This window comes from Oncorhynchus mykiss, chromosome 16 (genome assembly GCF_057628025.1).
Source record: "Oncorhynchus mykiss isolate SJ-2025 chromosome 16, ASM5762802v1, whole genome shotgun sequence".
Classification (NCBI taxonomy): domain Eukaryota; kingdom Metazoa; phylum Chordata; class Actinopteri; order Salmoniformes; family Salmonidae; genus Oncorhynchus; species Oncorhynchus mykiss.
Genome location: NC_143037.1, coordinates 80,270,609 through 80,291,113, shown reverse-complemented (window position 1 = coordinate 80,291,113; position 20,505 = coordinate 80,270,609). Strand labels below are relative to the sequence as shown.

Genomic DNA, 20,505 nt, shown 5'->3' with positions numbered 1-20,505 from the left:
ATTTGCCAATGAAAAAATAATTTATGTAATTGGCAATATCAGTGGGTTTTCCAATGAATGTGCCTGTGTGTGTCAAGCATCAGGGTTTCAGTGTCAAGCGATTATAACCGATGGTGACAGGGCTGTCAGTGAATGTGCTGCAGATGTCAGACACACAAACTAACATGCTCTCTCTCTCTCTTTCTCCCCCCCCCCCCCCCACCCACTGCAGGTATGAGAAGGAGAGGGTGTGTGTCGCAGAGGTGATGAAGCATCTGTTGACTGCTGGAAAGCCCATCACCCTGTTACCCTCAAGACTGCTTCCATCTCAGGGAAGACACTGGCCTGAAGACACTGGCCCTCTGATAGGCAGCTGAGGTCTACCGTTCTGTGGATCTTCTCAACTGGACAGAGGGCTTGGATCTAACACTCCTGGACTAGACTTACCGGGAGGGGCCTACCCTGGTCTATACCTCCTGTCCTCCCTCTCTCTGGAACCTGTATTAAAGGTCTAGGTCTCTTGGACTAGTCTACCCTGGTCTACACCTCTAGTCTTCTGAGTGTCCTGGGATGTGTTTTAAGGACCAGGGTCTAGGTGTACTTGCAGCAACAGTAGTATTAGTATTAGTAGTAGTAGTGGCAGCAGTATAAGCAGTTGTAGTAGCCCCCCCCCCCCCCCCCCCCAGCAGTAGCAGCCATGGAGGCAGCTCTAGTGGACTTTGAGAGTCTGGACGACATAGACAGAAGTCTGGAAGATGAGCTGGGTAACACAGACAACCCTGATGAGACCACAACCCTGACGGTCGACATGCTCCACGAAAACTGCTCCATCCACGGCTCCCACCACCTCCTTTCCCCTCAGCCCAACCTCACATCCACTCCCCAGCACCACTACCCCTCCGAACACTCCTCCCACAGGAGGAATACCTCCCCCTGCCCGTACCCCTCCCCCAATACTCTGGATGTGCCCCAATCACCCGTCATGCCACCCCACAGCAGGAGGGGGCGTCCTAGCTGTGCCAGCATGATCTCCAACTGGAAGTTGCTGCTGAGTAGCGAGACCCATATGCAGAGCGAGACCATCTTCAGCCGGTTGGCTAAGGAGTGCTGCGAGGATGTGTTCGTGGACAAGACAGGTCTAGACGACGGAGACCAGAAGGTCATCATCAACATCGCCGGGCTACGCTTCGAGACACAGCTCAAAACCCTCGACCAGTTCCCTGAGACCCTTCTGGGGGACCCTATGAAGAGGATGGACTACTTTGACCCCATGAGGAATGAGTATTTCTTCGACAGGAACCGGCCCAGCTTCGATGGCATCCTGTACTACTACCAGTCAGGAGGGAAGATCCGTCGGCCGGCCAACGTTCCACTGGATGTGTTTGCTGATGAGATCGTCTTCTATGAGCTGGGGAGCGACGCCATGGAGCAGTTCAGAGAGGACGAGGGCTTCATCAAGGAAGTGGAGATCCCTCTCCCGACCAACGAGATATACCGGCAGTTTTGGCTGCTGTTCGAGTACCCCGAGAGTTCCAACGCGGCACGCGGCGTGGCGCTGGTCTCCGTGTTTGTCATCGTTATCTCCATCATCATCTTCTGTATGGAGACGCTGCCGGAGTTCAGGGATAACACCCTGGACCCCGTCCTACCCACCACCGTCACGCATCTGATGCCTTTCAATGGGAACCTATCGTTGGGCGGCCTCGGGTCCTTGTTCCCGCCCTCGCCCACACCCAAAACCATCACCTCCACATTCTCCGACCCGTTCTTCATCATCGAGACGGCCTGCATCGTCTGGTTCTTCTTTGAGCTGGTTGTGCGCTTCGTGGTCTGTCCCTCCAAGAGCAACTTCTTCCACAACCTCATGAACATCATCGACATTGTCTCCATCATCCCGTACTTCGTCACCTTGGTAACAGAGCTGGTCACCACCCCGGACCAGAACTCCAGCCAGAACATGTCCCTGGCCATCCTTCGTATCATCCGCCTGGTCAGGGTATTCAGGATCTTCAAGCTGTCCAGACACTCCAAGGGGCTCCAGATCCTGGGCCAGACCCTGAAGGCCAGCATGCGGGAGCTGGGCCTGCTCATCTTCTTCCTCTTCATCGGAGTCATCCTCTTCTCCAGTGCCATCTACTTTGCTGAAGTGGATGAGCCCAGCACACAGTTCGTCAGCATCCCTGATGGCTTCTGGTGGGCCGTGGTCACCATGACTACGGTGGGCTATGGGGACATGTGCCCGATCACCATGGGCGGTAAGATGGTGGGGACGCTGTGCGCCATCGCTGGCGTGCTGACCATCGCCCTACCCGTCCCCGTCATCGTGTCCAACTTCAACTACTTCTACCACCGGGAGACGGAGGCAGAGGACAAGCAGCCAATGGCTGACGCAGCAGAGCTGGCCATGAAGGCCTCAGGAGAGAGTAAACATGGGAGTAGCACCTCTCTGAACAAGACCAACGGGACCTGGCAGGGTGACAAGTTCACTGGCCTCTGAGATTTACAGAGACTGACCGGTCCACTGTAGAAGAGACAATGTGTGACAGAGAGACACAGATAGACTGACCTGTCCACTGACTGGGGCAGATAGATATAGACTGATCTATCCACTGACTAGGGCAGATAGATATAGACTGACCTGTCCACTGACTGGGGCAGATAGATATAGACTGACCTGTCCACTGTGAGGACAGAGAGATATAGACTTACATGTCCATTGTCTGGGGCAGAGAGCTATAGACTGACCTGCCCACTGTCTGGGGCAGATAGATATAGACTGACCTGTCCACGGTCTGGGGCAGAGAGCTATATTCTGACCTGCCCACTGTCTTGGGCAGATAGATATAGACTGACCTGCCCACTGTCTGGGGCAGAGAGCTATATTCTGACCTGCCCACTGTCTGGGGTAGATAGATATAGACTGACCTGCCCACTGTCTGGGGTAGATAGATATAGACTGACCTGCCCACTGTCTGGGGTAGATAGATATAGACTGACCTGTCCACGGTCTGGGGCAGAGAGCTATATTCTGACCTGTCCATGGTCTGGGGCAGAGAGCTATATTCTGACCTGTCCACTGTCTGGGGCAGAGAGCTATATTCTGACCTACCCACTGTCTTGGGCAGATAGATATAGACTGACCTGTCCACGGTCTGGGGCAGAGAGCTATTTTCTGACCTGCCCACTGTCTTGGGCAGATAGATATAGACTGACCTGCCCACTGTCTGGGGTAGATAGATATAGACTGACCTGTCCACGGTCTGGGGCAGAGAGCTATATTCTGACCTGTCCATTGTCTGGGGCAGAGAGCTATATTATGACCTGCCCACTGTCTGGGGTAGATAGATATAGACTGACCTGTCCACGGTCTGGGGCAGAGAGCTATATTCTGACCTGTCCACTATGGAAGATTGAGACCGAGAAAGGTAGAGGGACATCTGTGAGCTGTGAAACACACACAACTAATTCTCTCCTGTCCTCTGGGAGACAGACATAAAGTCACCCCTGTGGGAAGACACAGCTACACCAGCTATTTACTGTCAGATAAGATGGTAGAGAAACCATTTTTTTAAATGACAGAAATTATTAGGTTTGATAGATCGTTGTGTTACTTGTCTAGAAAATGTTTGTTTTTTATATTGTATAATAAACAACTCTTACCTCAGTGCAAATAGTGACAGGTAACAATGTTAAACACATAGTAACTGGTAACAAATCAATCAAATACAATCAAATCACATTTTATTTGTCACATGCACCGAATACAACAGTTGTAGACCTTACTGTGAAATGCTTACTTACATACAAGCCCTTAACCAACAATGAAGTTCAAGAAATAGAGTTGAGAAGTTCAGGATCCAGTTGCACAGGGAGGTGTTTAGTCCCAGGGTCCTTAGCTTAGTGATGAGCTTCGTGGGCACTATGGTGTTGAACGCTGAGCTGTAGTCAATGAACAGCATTCTCACATAGGTGTTCCTTTTGTCCAGGTGTGAAGGGGCAGTGTGGAGTGTGAGATTGTGTCATCTGTGGATCTGTTGGGGCGGTATTTGAATTGGAGTGGGTCTAGGGTTACCGGCATGATGGTGTTGATGTGAGCCATGACTAGCCTTTCAAAGCACTTCATGTCTACATACGTGAGTGCTACGGGCCGGTAATCATTTAGGCAGGTTAGCTTCACCTTCTTGGGCACAGGGTCTACGTGGTCTGTTGGAAACATGTACAGTACCAGTCAAAAGTTTGTACACACTTACTCATTGAAGGGTTTATCTTTATTTTTACTATTGTATATGTTGTAGAATAATAGTGATGACATCAAAACTATGAAATAACACATATGGAATCATGTAGTAATACAAACAGTGTGAAACAAATCAAAATACAATTTATATTTCAGATTCTACATAGTAGCAACCTTTTGCCTTAATGACTGCTTTAAACACTATTGGTATTCTCTCAACCAGCTTCATGAGGTTGTCACCTGGAATGCATTTCAATTAACAGGTGTGCCTTGTTAAAAGTTAATTTGTGGAATATCTTTCCTTCGGAACAGCTGGTGCTCTCATGTATTCTTCAGTGTTGATTGCCTCGAAGCGAGCATAAAAGGCATTCAACTCGTCTGGTAGGCTCGCGTCACTGGGCAGATCACAGCTGGGTTTCCCTTTGTAGTCTGTAATAGTTTTCAAGCCCTGCCACATCCGGCAGGCATCAGAGCCGGTGTAGCAGGATTCAATCTTAGTCCTGTATTGACGGGATTTCTTATTTTTTATATTTCACCTTTATTTAATCAGGTTCTCCTTTACAACTGTGACCTGGCCAAGAACAAAGCAAAGCAGTTTGACACATACAACAACACAGAGTTACACATGGAATAAACAAAACATACAGTCAATAATACAGTTGAAGAAAATCTATATACAGTGTGTGCAAATGAGGTAAAAAAATAAGAGAGGCAAGGCAATAAATATGCCATGGTGGTGAAGTAATTACAATATACCAATTAGACACTGGAGTGATTGATGTGCAGAAGATGGACCCTGGTCACTACCCCTATGGGTCCTGGTCACTACCCCTATGGACCCTGGTCACTACCCTTATGGACCCTGGTCACTACCCCTATGGACCCTGGTCACTACCCCTATGGACCCTGGTCACTACCCTTATGGACCCTGGTCACTACCCCTATGGGTCCTGGTCACTACCCCTATGGACCCTGGTCACTACCCTTATGGACCCTGGTCACTACCCCTATGGGTCCTGGTCTAAAGTAGTACACTACCCCTATGGGTCCTGGTCACTACCCCTATGGGACCAGGTAACTACCCCTATGGACCCTGGTCACTACCCCTATGGGTCCTGGTAACTACCCCTATGGACCCTGGTCACTACCCCTATGGACCCTGGTCACTACCCCTATGGACCCTGGTTACTACCCCTATGGGTCCTGGTCACTACCCCTATGGACCCTGGTCACTACCCCTATGGGTCCTAGTCACTACCCCTATGAGTCCTGGTCACTACCCCTATGGACCCTGGTCACTACCCCTATGGACCCTGGTCACTACCCCTATGGGTCCTGGTAACTACCCCTATGGACCCTGGTCACTACTCTTATGGGTCCTGGTCACTACCCCTATGTGTCCTGGTCACTACCCCAATGGGTCCTGGTCACTACCCTGTGGCGAAATCTGCACGGAGCCTTCACCGTGCACTGCCACTTTAAGAGCGCATGAGCAGTAAGGAAGGAGGAAATGAAGAGAGCTCATTCAGCTCTTTGGGGAGGGGCTCTTTGGGGAGGGGCTCTTTGGGGAGGGGCTCTTTGGGGAGGGGCTCTTTGGTGGCGCGACAGTTTGATTGTGTGTGCTGTGCTGCAGAAGTTTAGTTTGTTTTCAGCGTGTGTAGTTTATAGAGTATTTAACTCAATCATCGGTGTAATCGCTCTAGGTCGTGGTTGTTTTCGTTTGGGACCGCGCCCGTTATGGATCGCATGGATTAGTAGCAACATTGTTGCGAAGCTTTAACATACAAACCAACAAACCATCGGACAGCCAGACAGTACACCTGCACGCCTGAAGACCACAGCTAAGATCTCTCTTGTTCTCTTTCTCTCTTCCCTCTATCGTTCCAGTGCTTTACCCTGCAACAGACTCTCTATTTTTCCAATGCACTCCCCATTGAAGTTCATTACAGCTGGACTATTATTGCCCTGCCAGGAGTATTTGGACATTTTAGTGAAAAGGGAGGTTGCTTGCAAGTTGTGTATTGTTATGTGAACTGTATTGAGGTGTACTAATGACATGTGGCCGAGAAGACTGGACATTTTTAAGGCCTTTGTTGTGTCGATGAACACCCCCCACATTCATACCCTCTGCACTCATCCACTAGAAAATAATACAGATTATAGCAAATCCTATGTTGATGACTGGGTTCGTTCTTGTATGAAGTTGCTGTTGAATTGCTCTGCCATTATTAGTATTACTATTATTGTATGAGTTATTCTTGTTTGGGTTACCCCTGTGCTGTGATGTGGGTTTCATATGGTGTTTATTATTTTTTCTCTCCACTGGCTATCTGGTAAACAGGCTACCCTCTAGGCAGTCTCTTCTGCTGATGTGTGTGGGTCTGGTAGTGGTCCTCTCTATTCTACTCTTTTCCTTTCGGCATGGTTAATACCTGCCTGGCGCCCAAACAAAATCTTTCTTTACCCCTCTCTAATAAATACCGCTACAACCCCTATGGACCCTGGTCACTACCCCTATGGACCCTGGTCACTACCCCTATGGGTCCTGGTCTAAAGTAGTACACTACCCCTATGGGTCCTGGTCACTACCCCTATGGGTCCTGGTCACTACCCCAATGGGTCCTGGTCTAATGTAGTACATCACCCCTATGGGTCCTGGTCACTACCCCTATGGGTCCTGGTCACTACCCCTATGGGTCCTGGTCACTACCCCAATGGGTCCTGGTCTAATGTAGTACATCACCCCTATGGGTCCTGGTCACTATCACTATGGGTCCTGGTCACTACCCCGATGGGTCCTGGTCTAAAGTAGTACACTACCCCTATGGACCCTGGTCACTACCCCTATGGGTCCTGGTCTAATCAAATTCAATCAATCAAATTTATTTTATATAGCCCTTCGTACATCAGCTGATATCTCAAAGTGCTGTACAGAAACCCAGCCTAAAACCCCAAACAGCAAGCAATGCAGGTGAAGAAGCACGGTGGCTAGGAAAAACTCCCTAGAAAGGCCAAAACCTAGGAAGAAACCTAGAGAGGAACCAGGCTATGTGGGGTGGCCAGTCCTCTTCTGGCTGTGCCGGGTGGAGATTATAACAAAACATGGTCAAGATGTTCAAATGTTCATAAATGACCAGCATGGTCGAATAATAATAAGGCAGAATAGTTGAAACTGGAGCAGCAGCACAGTCAGGTGGACTGGGGACAGCAAGGAGTCATCATGTCAGGTATTCCTGGGGCATGGTCCTAGGGCTCAGGTCCTCCGAGAGAGAGAAAGAAAGAGAGAATTAGAGAGAGCATATGTGGGATGGCCAGTCCTCTTCTGGCTGTGCCGGGTGGAGATTATAACAGAACATGGCCAAGATGTTCAAATGTTCATAAATGATCAGCATGGTCGAATAATAATAAGGCAGAACAGTTGAAACTGGAGCAGCAGCACAGCCAGGTGGACTGGGGACAGCAAGGAGTCATCATGTCAGGTAGTCCTGGGGCATGGTCCTAGGGCTCAGGTCCTCCGAGAGAGAGAAAGAGAGGAGAGAATTAGAGAACGCACACTTAGATTCACACAGGACACCGAATAGGACAGGAGAAGTACTCCAGATATAACAAACTGACCCTAGCCCCCCGACACATAAACTACTGCAGCATAAATACTGGAGGCTGAGACAGGAGGGGTCAGGAGACACTGTGGCCCACTCCGAGGACACCCCCGGACAGGGCCAAACAGGAAGGATATAACCCCACCCACTTTGCCAAAGCACAGCCCCCACACCACTAGAGGGATATCTTCAACCACCAACTTACCATCCTGAGACAAGGCTGAGTATAGCCCACAAAGACCTCCGCCACGTCTAAAGTAGTACACTACCCCTATGTGTCCTGGTCACTACCCCTATGGGTCCTGGACTAAAGTAGTGACCTACGCCTATGGGTCCTGGTCACTAACCCTATGGGCCCTGGTCTAAAGTAGTGACCTACGCCTATGGGTCCTGGTCACTACCCCTATGGGTCCTGGTCTAAAGTAGTGACCTACGCCTATGGGTCCTGGTCACTACCCCTATGGGTCCTGGTCTAAAGTAGTGACCTACGCCTATGGGTCCTGGTCACTACCCCTATGGGTCCTGGTCTAATGTAGTACACTACCCCTATGGGTCCTGGTCACTACCCCAATGGGTCCTGGTCTAAAGTAGTGACCTACGCCTATGGGTCCTGGTCACTACCCCTATGGGTCCTGGTCACTACCCCTATGGGTCCTGGTCTAATGTAGTACATCACCCCTATGGGTCCTGGTCACTATCACTATGGGTCCTGGTCACTACCCCGATGGGTCCTGGTCTAAAGTAGTACACTACCCCTATGGACCCTGGTCACTACCCCTATGGGTCCTGGTCTAATCAAATTCAATCAATCAAATTTATTTTATATAGCCCTTCGTACATCAGCTGATATCTCAAAGTGCTGTACAGAAACCCAGCCTAAAACCCCAAACAGCAAGCAATGCAGGTGAAGAAGCACGGTGGCTAGGAAAAACTCCCTAGAAAGGCCAAAACCTAGGAAGAAACCTAGAGAGGAACCAGGCTATGTGGGGTGGCCAGTCCTCTTCTGGCTGTGCCGGGTGGAGATTATAACAAAACATGGTCAAGATGTTCAAATGTTCATAAATGACCAGCATGGTCGAATAATAATCAGGCAGAATAGTTGAAACTGGAGCAGCAGCACAGTCAGGTGGACTGGGGACAGCAAGGAGTCATCATGTCAGGTATTCCTGGGGCATGGTTCTAGGGCTCAGGTCCTCCGAGAGAGAGAAAGAAAGAGAGAATTAGAGAGAGCATATGTGGGATGGCCAGTCCTCTTCTGGCTGTGCCGGGTGGAGATTATAACAAAACATGGCCAAGATGTTCAAATGTTCATAAATGATCAGCATGGTCGAATAATAATAAGGCAGAACAGTTGAAACTGGAGCAGCAGCACAGCCAGGTGGACTGGGGACAGCAAGGAGTCATCATGTCAGGTAGTCCTGGGGCATGGTCCTAGGGCTCAGGTCCTCCGAGAGAGAGAAAGAGAGAAGGAGAGAATTAGAGAACGCACACTTAGATTCACACAGGACACCGAATAGGACAGGAGAAGTACTCCAGATATAACAAACTGACCCTAGCCCCCCGACACATAAACTACTGCAGCATAAATACTGGAGGCTGAGACAGGAGGGGTCAGGAGACACTGTGGCCCACTCCGAGGACACCCCCGGACAGGGCCAAACAGGAAGGATATAACCCCACCCACTTTGCCAAAGCACAGCCCCCACACCACTAGAGGGATATCTTCAACCACCAACTTACCATCCTGAGACAAGGCTGAGTATAGCCCACAAAGACCTCCGCCACGTCTAAAGTAGTACACTACCCCTATGTGTCCTGGTCACTACCCCTATGGGTCCTGGACTAAAGTAGTGACCTACGCCTATGGGTCCTGGTCACTAACCCTATGGGTCCTGGTCTAAAGTAGTGACCTACGCCTATGGGTCCTGGTCACTACCCCTATGGGTCCTGGTCTAAAGTAGTGACCTACGCCTATGGGTCCTGGTCACTACCCCTATGGGTCCTGGTCTAATGTAGTACACTACCCCTATGGGTCCTGGTCACTACCCCAATGGGTCCTGGTCTAAAGTAGTGACCTACGCCTATGGGTCCTGGTCACTACCCCTATGGGTCCTGGTCTAATGTAGTACACTACCCCTATGGGTCCTGGTCACTACCCCAATGGGTCCTGGTCTAAAGTAGTGACCTAGGCCTATGTGCCACGCCCTGATCTGTATCAAAAAGTAAATAGAATACATTCAAAATCAACTATTACGTTTCTCATAGTGATTCAGGAGCAACATTACAACAGAATAGTCCAACATTAGACAACTCTACTGAAAACCCAAACTCAAACTGCTGAAATAAGTACATCTGTCATGCCTATGTGCCTGATCTGTATCACCTGTCTTTGTGCTTGTCTCTACCGACCTCCAGGTGTCGCCCACCTGTCCCATTATCCCCTGTGTTCTTATACCTGTGCTCTCTGTTTGTCTGTTGCCAGTTCGCCTTGTCTCGTCAAGCCTTCCAGCGTTTTTCCCGTACTCCTGTTTTCTCGTTTTCCCAGTTTTGCCTTTTTTGCCTGCCCTTCTGTACCTTGTGACTCCACCCTGCATTACTGACCTCTGCCCTGACCCTGAGCCTGCCTGCCCTTCTGTACCTTGTGACTCCACCCTGCATTACAGACCTCTGCCCTGACCCTGAGCCTGCCTGTCCTTCTGTACCTTGTTACTCCACCCTGCATTACAGACCTCTGCCCTGACCCTGAGCCTGCCTGCCCTTCTGTACCTTGTGACTCCACCCTGCATTACTGACCTCTGCCCTGACCCTGAGCCTGCCTGCCCTTCTGTACCTTGTGACTCCACCCTGCATTACAGACCTCTGCCCTGACCTTGGGCCTGCCTGCTGTCTGTACCTAGTGACTCCACCCTGCATTACTGACCTCTGCCCTGACCCTGACCCCTGTTTTTGAAATAAACTTTTGTTATTTTGAACTGTTTGCATCTGGGTCTTATCCTGAGGTCTGATACCGTGGGCCATGGTCAAAAATAGTGCACTACCCCTATGGGCCATGGTCAAAAATAGTGCACTACCCCTATGGGCCATGGTCAAAAATAGTGCACTACCCCTATGGGCCATGGTCAAAAATAGTGCACTACCCCTATGGGCCATGGTCAAAAATAGTGCACTACCCCTATGGGCCATGGTCAAAAATAGTGCACTACCCCTATGGGCCATGGTCAAAAATAGTGCACTACCCCTATGGGCTCCTGTCAAAAGTAGTGATCTATGTAGGGAATAGGGTGATAGACCATATCTACAGACAGGGAACTGCTTTGTAACAACATGAATACCTGACCATATCTACAGACAGGGAACTGCTTTGTAACAACATGAATACCAGACCATATCTACAGACAGGGAACTGCTTTGTAACAACATGAATACCAGACCATATCTACAGACAGGGAACTGCTTTGTAACTACATGAATACCAGACCATATCTACAGACAGGGAACTGCTTTGTAACAACATGAATACCAGACCATATCTACAGACAGGGAACTGCTTTGTAACTAAAGATGGAGGATCTTAATTTGAGCCAGTTTGCTACAGTAGAAAAAATATTTCCTGCATTTCCTGCAGCAACAGGAAATGTGAAATAGTATGTGGATTATAACTAATGGACATCTTTGTAGTGGTTTATGTTATGACATGGTTATGACAAGTGTCATAACGTGTTATAATGTGGTCATAACGGCTCAGATAACGTGTCATAATGTGGTCATAACGGCTGAGATAACGTGTCATAATGTGGTCATAACGACTGAGATAACGTGTCATAATGTGGTCATAACAGCTGGGATAACGTGTTATAATGTGGTCATAATGGCTGAGATAACATGTCATAATGTGGTCATAATGGCTGAGATAACGTGTCATAATGTGGTCATAACGAGATAACGTGTCATAATGTGGTCATAACAGCTGAGATAACATGTCATAATGTGGTCATAACGGCTGAGATAACGTGTCATAATGTGGTCATAACGAGATAACGTGTCATAATGTGGTCATAACAGCTGAGATAACGTGTCATAATGTGGTCATAACGACTGAGATAACGTGTCATAATGTGGTCATAACAGCTCAGATAACGTGTCATAATGTGGTCATAACAGCTGAGATAACGTGTTATAATGTGGTCATAATGGCTGAGATAACGTGTCATAACGTGGTCATAACGGCTGAGATAACGTGTCATAATGTGGTCATAACAGCTGAGATAACGTGTCATAATGTGGTCATAACAGCTGAGATAACGTGTCATAATGTGGTCATAACAGCTGAGATAACGTGTCATAATGTGGTCATAACAGCTGAGAAAACGTGTCATAATGTGGTCATAACAGCTGAGATAACGTGTCATAATGTGGTCATAACGGCTGAGATAACGTGTCATAATGTGGTCATAACAGCTGAGATAACGTGTCATAATGTGGTCATAACAGCTGAGATAACGTGTCATAATGTGGTCATAACAGCTGAGATAACGTGTCATAATGTGGTCATAACAGCTGAGATAACGTGTTATAATGTGGTCATAACGGCTGAGATAACGTGTCATAATGTGGTCATAACAGCTGAGATAACGTGTCATAATGTGGTCATAACAGCTGAGATAACGTGTTATAATGTGGTCATAATGGCTGAGATAACGTGTCATAATGTGGTCATAACAGCTGAGATAACGTGTCATAATGTGGTCATAATGGCTGAGAAAACGTGTTATAATGTGGTCATAACAGCTGAGATAACGTGTCATAATGTGGTCATAACAGCTGAGATAACGTGTTATAATGTGGTCATAACGAGATAACGTGTCATAATGTGGTCATAATGGCTGAGATAACGTGTCATAATGTGGTCATAACGACTGAGATAACGTGTCATAATGTGGTCATAACAGCTGAGATAACGTGTTATAATGTGGTCATAATGGCTGAGAAAACTGCTTTCTACTGCTGGCCATGCTTTCCACCTGGCTACTCCTACCCCTGTCAACAGCACTGCACCCCCAACAGCAACTCGCCCAAGCCTTCCCCATTTCTCCTTCTCCCAAATCCATTCAGCTGATGTTCTGAAAGAGCTGCAAAATCTAGACCCCTACAAATCAGCCGGGCTAGACAATCTGGACCCTTTCTTTCTAAAATTATCTGCCGAAATTGTTGCCACCCCTATTACTAGCCTGTTCAACCTCTCTTTCGTGTCGTCTGAGATTCCCAAAGATTGGAAAGCAGCTGCGGTCATCCCCCTCTTCAAAGGGGGGGACACTCTTGACCCAAACTGCTACAGACCTATATCTATCCTACCATGCCTTTCTAAGGTCTTCGAAAGCCAAGTCAACAAACAGATTACCGACCATTTTGAATCTCACCATACCTTCTCTGCTATGCAATCTGGTTTCAGAGCTGGTCATGGGTGCTCCTCAGCCACGCTCAAGGTCCTAAACGATATCTTAACCGCCATCGATAAGAAACATTACTGTGCAGCCGTATTCATTGATCTGGCCAAGGCTTTCGACTCTGTCAATCACCACATCCTCATCGGCAGACTCAACAGCCTTGGTTTCTCAAATGATTGCCTCGCCTGGTTCACCAACTACTTCTCTGATAGAGTTCAGTGTGTCAAATCTGAGGGTCTGTTGTCCGGACCTCTGGCAGTCTCTATGGGGGTGCCACAGGGTTCAATTCTTGGACCGACTCTCTTCTCTGTATACATCAATGAGGTCGCTCTTGCTGCTGGTGAGTCTCTGATCCACCTCTACGCAGACGACACCATTCTGTATACTTCCGGCCCTTCTTTGGACACTGTGTTAACAACCCTCCAGGCAAGCTTCAATGCCATACAACTCTCCTTCCGTGGCCTCCAACTGCTCTTAAATACAAGTAAAACTAAATGCATGCTCTTCAACCGATCACTACCTGCACCTACCCGCCTGTCCAACATCACTACTCTGGACGGCTCTGACTTAGAATACGTGGACAACTACAAATACTTAGGTGTCTGGTTAGACTGTAAACTCTCCTTCCAGACCCATATCAAACATCTCCAATCCAAAGTTAAATCTAGAATTGGCTTCCTATTTCGCAACAAAGCATCCTTCACTCATGCTGCCAAACATACCCTTGTAAAACTGACCATCCTACCAATCCTCGACTTTGGCGATGTAATTTACAAAATAGCCTCCAATACCCTACTCAACAAACTGGATGCAGTCTATCACAGTGCAATCCGTTTTGTCACCAAAGCCCCATACACTACCCACCATTGCGACCTGTACGCTCTCGTTGGCTGGCCCTCGCTTCATACTCGTCGCCAAACCCACTGGCTCCATGTCATCTACAAGACCCTGCTAGGTAAAGTCCCCCCTTATCTCAGCTCGCTGGTCACCATAGCATCTCCCACCTGTAGCACACGCTCCAGCAGGTATATCTCTCTAGTCACCCCCAAAACCAATTCTTTCTTTGGCCGCCTCTCTTTCCAGTTCTCTGCTGCCAATGACTGGAACGAACTACAAAAATCTCTGAAACTGGAAACTCTTATCTCCCTCACTAGCTTTAAGCACCAACTGTCAGAGCAGCTCACAGATTACTGCACCTGTACATAGCCCACATATAATTTAGCCCTATCAACTACCTCTTTCCCAACTGTATTTAATTTATTTATTTATTTTGCTCCTTTGCACCCCATTATTTTTATTTCTACTTTGCACATTCTTCCATTGCAAAACTACCATTCCAGTGTTTTACTTGCTATATTGTATTTACCTTGCCACCAAGGCCTTTTTTTGCCTTTACCTCCCTTCTCACCTCATTTGCTCACATTGTATATAGACTTGTTTATACTTTATTATTGACTGTATGTTTGTTTTACTCCATGTGTAACTCTGTGTTGTTGTATCTGTCGAACTGCTTTGCTTTATCTTGGCCAGGTCGCAATTGTAAATGAGAACTTGTTCTCAACTTGCCTACCTGGTTAAATAAAGGTGAAATAAAAAAAAAAATAAATAAAAAAAACGTGTCATAATGTGGTCATAACGGCTGAGATAACGTGTCATAATGTGGTCATAACGAGATAACGTGTCATAATGTGGTCATAACAGCTGAGATAACGTGTCATAATGTGGTCATAACGACTGAGATAACGTGTCATAATGTGGTCATAACAGCTCAGATAACGTGTCATAATGTGGTCATAACAGCTGAGATAACGTGTTATAATGTGGTCATAATGGCTGAGATAACGTGTCATAAAGTGGTCATAACGGCTGAGATAACGTGTCATAATGTGGTCATAACAGCTGAGATAACGTGTCATAATGTGGTCATAACAGCTGAGATAACGTGTCATAATGTGGTCATAACAGCTGAGATAACGTGTCATAATGTGGTCATAACAGCTGAGAAAACGTGTCATAATGTGGTCATAACAGCTGAGATAACGTGTCATAATGTGGTCATAACGGCTGAGATAACGTGTCATAATGTGGTCATAACAGCTGAGATAACGTGTCATAATGTGGTCATAACAGCTGAGATAACGTGTCATAATGTGGTCATAACAGCTGAGATAACGTGTCATAATGTGGTCATAACAGCTGAGATAACGTGTTATAATGTGGTCATAACGGCTGAGATAACGTGTCATAATGTGGTCATAACAGCTGAGATAACGTGTCATAATGTGGTCATAACAGCTGAGATAACGTGTTATAATGTGGTCATAATGGCTGAGATAACGTGTCATAATGTGGTCATAACAGCTGAGATAACGTGTCATAATGTGGTCATAATGGCTGAGAAAACGTGTTATAATGTGGTCATAACAGCTGAGATAACGTGTCATAATGTGGTCATAACAGCTGAGATAACGTGTTATAATGTGGTCATAACGAGATAACGTGTCATAATGTGGTCATAATGGCTGAGATAACGTGTCATAATGTGGTCATAACGACTGAGATAACGTGTCATAATGTGGTCATAACAGCTGAGATAACGTGTTATAATGTGGTCATAATGGCTGAGATAACGTGTCATAATGTGGTCATAATGGCTGAGAAAACGTGTCATAATGTGGTCATAATGGCTGAGATAACGTGTCATAATGTGGTCATAACGAGATAACGTGTCATAACGTGGTCATAACGGCTGAGATAACGCGTCATAATGTGGTCATAATGGCTGAGATAACGTGTTATAATGTGGTCATAACAGCTGAGATAACGTGTCATAATGTGGTCATAACGGCTGAGATAACGTGTCATAATGTGGTCATAATGGCTGAGATAACGTGTCATAATGTGGTCATAACAGCTGAGATAACGTGTCATAATGTGGTCATAACAGCTGAGATAACGTGTCATAATGTGGTCTTAACAGCTGAGATAACGTGTCATAATGTGGTCATAACGGCTCAGATAACGTGTCATAATGTGGTCATAACAGCTGAGATAACGTGTCATAATGTGGTCATAACGGCTGAGATAACGTGTCATAATGTGGTCATAACAGCTGAGATAACGTGTCATAATGTGGTCATAATGGCTGAGATAACGTGTCATAATGTGGTCATAACGAGATAACGTGTCATAATGTGGTCATAACGGCTGAGATAACGCATCATAATGTGGTCATAACGACTGACATAATGTGTCATAATGTGGTCAAAACGGCTGAGATAACATGTCATAATGTGGTCATAATGGCTGAGATAACGTGTCATAATGTGGTCATAACAGCTGAGATAACGTGTCATAATGTGGTCATAACAGCTGAGATAACGTGTCATAATGTGGTCATAACGAGATAACGTGTCATAATGTGGTCATAACAGCTGAGATAACGTGTCATAATGTGGTCATAACGAGATAATGTGTTATAATGTGGTCATAACGGCTGAGATAACGTGACAGAATGTGGTCATAACGAGATAACGTGTCATAATGTGGTCATAACGACTGAGATAACGTGTCATAATGTGGTCATAACAGCTGAGATAACGTGTCATAATGTGGTCATAATGGCTGAGATAATGTGTCATAATGTGGTCATAACGAGATAACGTGTCATAATGTGGTCATAACGGCTGAGATAACGTGTCATAATGTGGTCATAACGAGATAATGTGTCATAATGTGGTCATAACGAGATAATGTGTCATAATGTGGTCATAACAGCTGAGATAACGTGTCATAATGTGGTCATAACGAGATAATGTGTCATAATGTGGTCATAACGAGATAATGTGTCATAATGTGGTCATAACGGCTGAGATAACGTGTTATAATGTGGTCATAACAGCTGAGATAACGTGACAGAATGTGGTCATAACGAGATAACGTGTCATAATGTGGTCATAACGAGATAACGTGTCATAATGTGGTCATAACGACTGAGATAACGTGTCATAATGTGGTCATAACAGCTGAGATAACGTGTCATAATGTGGTCATAACAGCTGAGATAACGTGTCATAATGTGGTCATAACGGCTGAGATAACGTGTTATAATGTGGTCATAACGGCTGAGATAACGTGACAGAATGTGGTCATAACGAGATAACGTGTCATAATGTGGTCATAACGAGATAACGTGTCATAATGTGGTCATAACGACTGAGATAACGTGTCATAATGTGGTCATAACGGCTGAGATAACGTGTCATAATGTGGTCATAACAGCTGAGATAACGTGTCATAACGTGGTCATAACGGCTGAGATAACGTGTCATAATGTGGTCATAATGGCTGAGATAACGTGTCATAACGTGGTCATAACGGCTGAGATAACGTGTCATAACGTGGTCATAACGGCTGAGATAACGTGTCATAATGTGGTCATAACAGCTGAGATAACGTGTCATAATGTGGTCATAATGGCTGAGATAACGTGTCATAATGTGGTCATAACAGCTGAGATAACGTGTCATAATGTGGTCATAATGGCTGCGATAACGTGTCATAATGTGGTCATAACAGCTGAGATAACGTGTCATAATGTGGTCATAATGGCTGAGATAACGTGTCATAACGTGGTCATAACGGCTGAGATAACGTGTCATAATGTGGTCATAATGGCTGAGATAACGTGTCATAACGTGGTCATAACGGCTGAGATAACGTGTTATAATGTGGTCATAACGGCTGAGATAACGTGTCATAATGTGGTCATAACAGCTGAGATAACGTGTCATAATGTGGTCATAACGAGATAATGTGTCATAATGTGGTCATAACAGCTGAGATAACGTGTCATAATGTGGTCATAACGAGATAATGTGTCATAATGTGGTCATAACGAGATAATGTGTCATAATGTGGTCATAACGGCTGAGATAATGTGTTATAATGTGGTCATAACGGCTGAGATAACGTGACAGAATGTGGTCATAACGAGATAACGTGTCATAATGTGGTCATAACAGCTGAGATAACGTGACAGAATGTGGTCATAACGAGATAACGTGTCATAATGTGGTCATAACGAGATAACGTGTCATAATGTGGTCATAACGAGATAACGTGTCATAATGTGGTCATAACGAGATAACGTGTCATAATGTGGTCATAACGAGATAACGTGTCATAATGTGGTCATAACGAGATAACGTGTCATAATGTGGTCATAACGAGATAACGTGTCATAATGTGGTCATAATGGCTGAGATAACGTGTCATAATGTGGTCATAACGGCTGAGATAACGTGTCATAATGTGGTCATAACGAGATAACGTGTCATAATGTGGTCATAACGAGATAACGTGTCATAATGTGGTCATAATGGCTGAGATAACGTGTCATAATGTGGTCATAACGGCTGAGATAACGTGTCATAATGTGGTCATAACGACTGAGATAACGTGTCATAATGTGGTCATGATGGCTGAGATAACGTGTCATAATGTGGTCATAACAGCTGAGATAACGTGTCATAATGTGGTCATAACAGCTGAGATAACATGTCATAATGTGGTCATAACAGCTGAGATAACGTGTCATAATGTGGTCTTAACGGCTGAGATAACGTGTCATAACACTGTCATAACACTGGCGTGACCCATATACTGTTGCTTGTTGTGACTCCCACATACAGTAAATTCAGAAAGTATTCAGACCCCTTCCCCTTTGTTACGTTAGAGCATTACTCTAAAATGAATTCAATAAAACATTTACACAAAAAAACAGGTTTTTAGACATTTTTGCAAAAACATAAATGATTTCCCTTATTTACATAAATATTCTGACCCTTTTCTATGAGACTCAAAATTGAGCTCAAGTGCTTCCTGTTTCCATTAATCATCCATGAGATGTTTTACAAATTGATTGGAGTCCACCTGTGGTAAATTCAATTGATTGGACATGATTTGGAAAGGCTACTGTCTATATAAGGTCCCACAGTTGACAGTGCATGTCTGAGCAAAAATCAAGACATGAGGTTGAAAGAACTGTCCGTAGAGCTCCGAGACAGGATTGTGTCGAGGCACAGACGTGGGGAAGGGTACCAAAACATTTCTGCAGCAGTGAAGGTCCCCAAGAACACAGTGGCCTCCATCATTCTTTAATTAAAGAAGTTTGGAACCACCAAGACTCTTCCTAGAGCTGGCCGCCCGGCCAAACTGAGCAATTGGGGGAGAAGGGCCTTGGTCAGGGAGGTGGCCAAGAACCCGATAGTCACTCTGACAGAGCTCCAGAGTTCCTCTGTGGAGATGGGAGAACCTTCCAGAAGGACAACCATCACTGCAGCACTCCACCACTCCTCAGTAAAAGGCACAACTGTTGTGAAATGTACTGTTATTTGATGTGGAACTCTTTCCACATCAAGTAAATGATGCAAGCAGTACAATTAGATTTTAAAAAACATTAAAAAAACACCTTATTGAACAGCGGGGACTGTGAAGCAACACGAAGCAGCACAGACATATGCTTACAGACACACGATAGCATGCGCACTATATACACACATACACATGGATTTAATACTGTAGATATTTGGTAGTGGTGGAGTAGGGGCCCGAGGGCACAGAGTGTGTTGTAGATATGTGGTAGTGGTGGAGGAGGGGCCCGAGGGCACAGAGTGTGTTGTAGATATTTGGTAGTGGTGGAGTAGGGGCCCGAGGGCACAGAGTGTGATGTGAAATCTGTGAATGTAATATAAGGTTTTTAAAATGTTATGATCTGCCTTAATTTTGATGGGCCCCAAGGAAGAGTAGCTGCTGCCTTGGCAGGAACTAATGGGGATCCATAATAAACCCCAGGAAGAGTAGCTGCTGCCTTGGCAGGAACTAATGGGGATCCATAATAAACCCCAGGAAGAGTAGCTGTTGCCTTGGCAGGAACTAATGGGGATCCATAATAAACCCCAGGAAGAGTAGCTGCTGCCTTGACAGGAACTAATGGGGATCCATAATAAACCCCAGGAATAGTAGCTGCTGCCTTGACAGGAACTAATGGGGATCCATAATAAACCCCAGGAAGAGTAGCTGTTGCCTTGGCAGGAACTAATGGGGATCCATAATAAACCCCAGGAAGAGTAGCTGCTGCCTTGACAGGAACTAATGGGGATCCATAATAAACCCCAGGAAGAGTAGCTGTTGCCTTGGCAGGAACTAATGGGGATTCATAATAAACCCCAGGAAGAGTAGCTGC

At 46.0% G+C, this 20,505-nt stretch overlaps 1 protein-coding gene across 1 annotated transcript; it reads left to right on the top strand.

Annotated features, from left to right (window-relative positions):
• The first annotated feature begins 676 nt into the window (after nt 1-676).
• LOC110492706 (potassium voltage-gated channel subfamily A member 10-like) lies at nt 677-2,539 on the top strand. Its single transcript, XM_021567163.3, has one exon. It carries the CDS (start codon nt 677-679, stop codon nt 2,474-2,476), a length of 1,800 nt encoding a protein of 599 aa, XP_021422838.3. The 3' UTR covers nt 2,477-2,539.
• The last annotated feature ends 17,966 nt before the right edge of the window (nt 2,540-20,505 follow it).

Coding starts and splice junctions, on each gene's coding strand:
- LOC110492706 (XM_021567163.3), top strand. CDS start 677: ATGGAGGCAGCTCTAGTGGACTTTGAGAGTCTGGACGACATAGACAGA.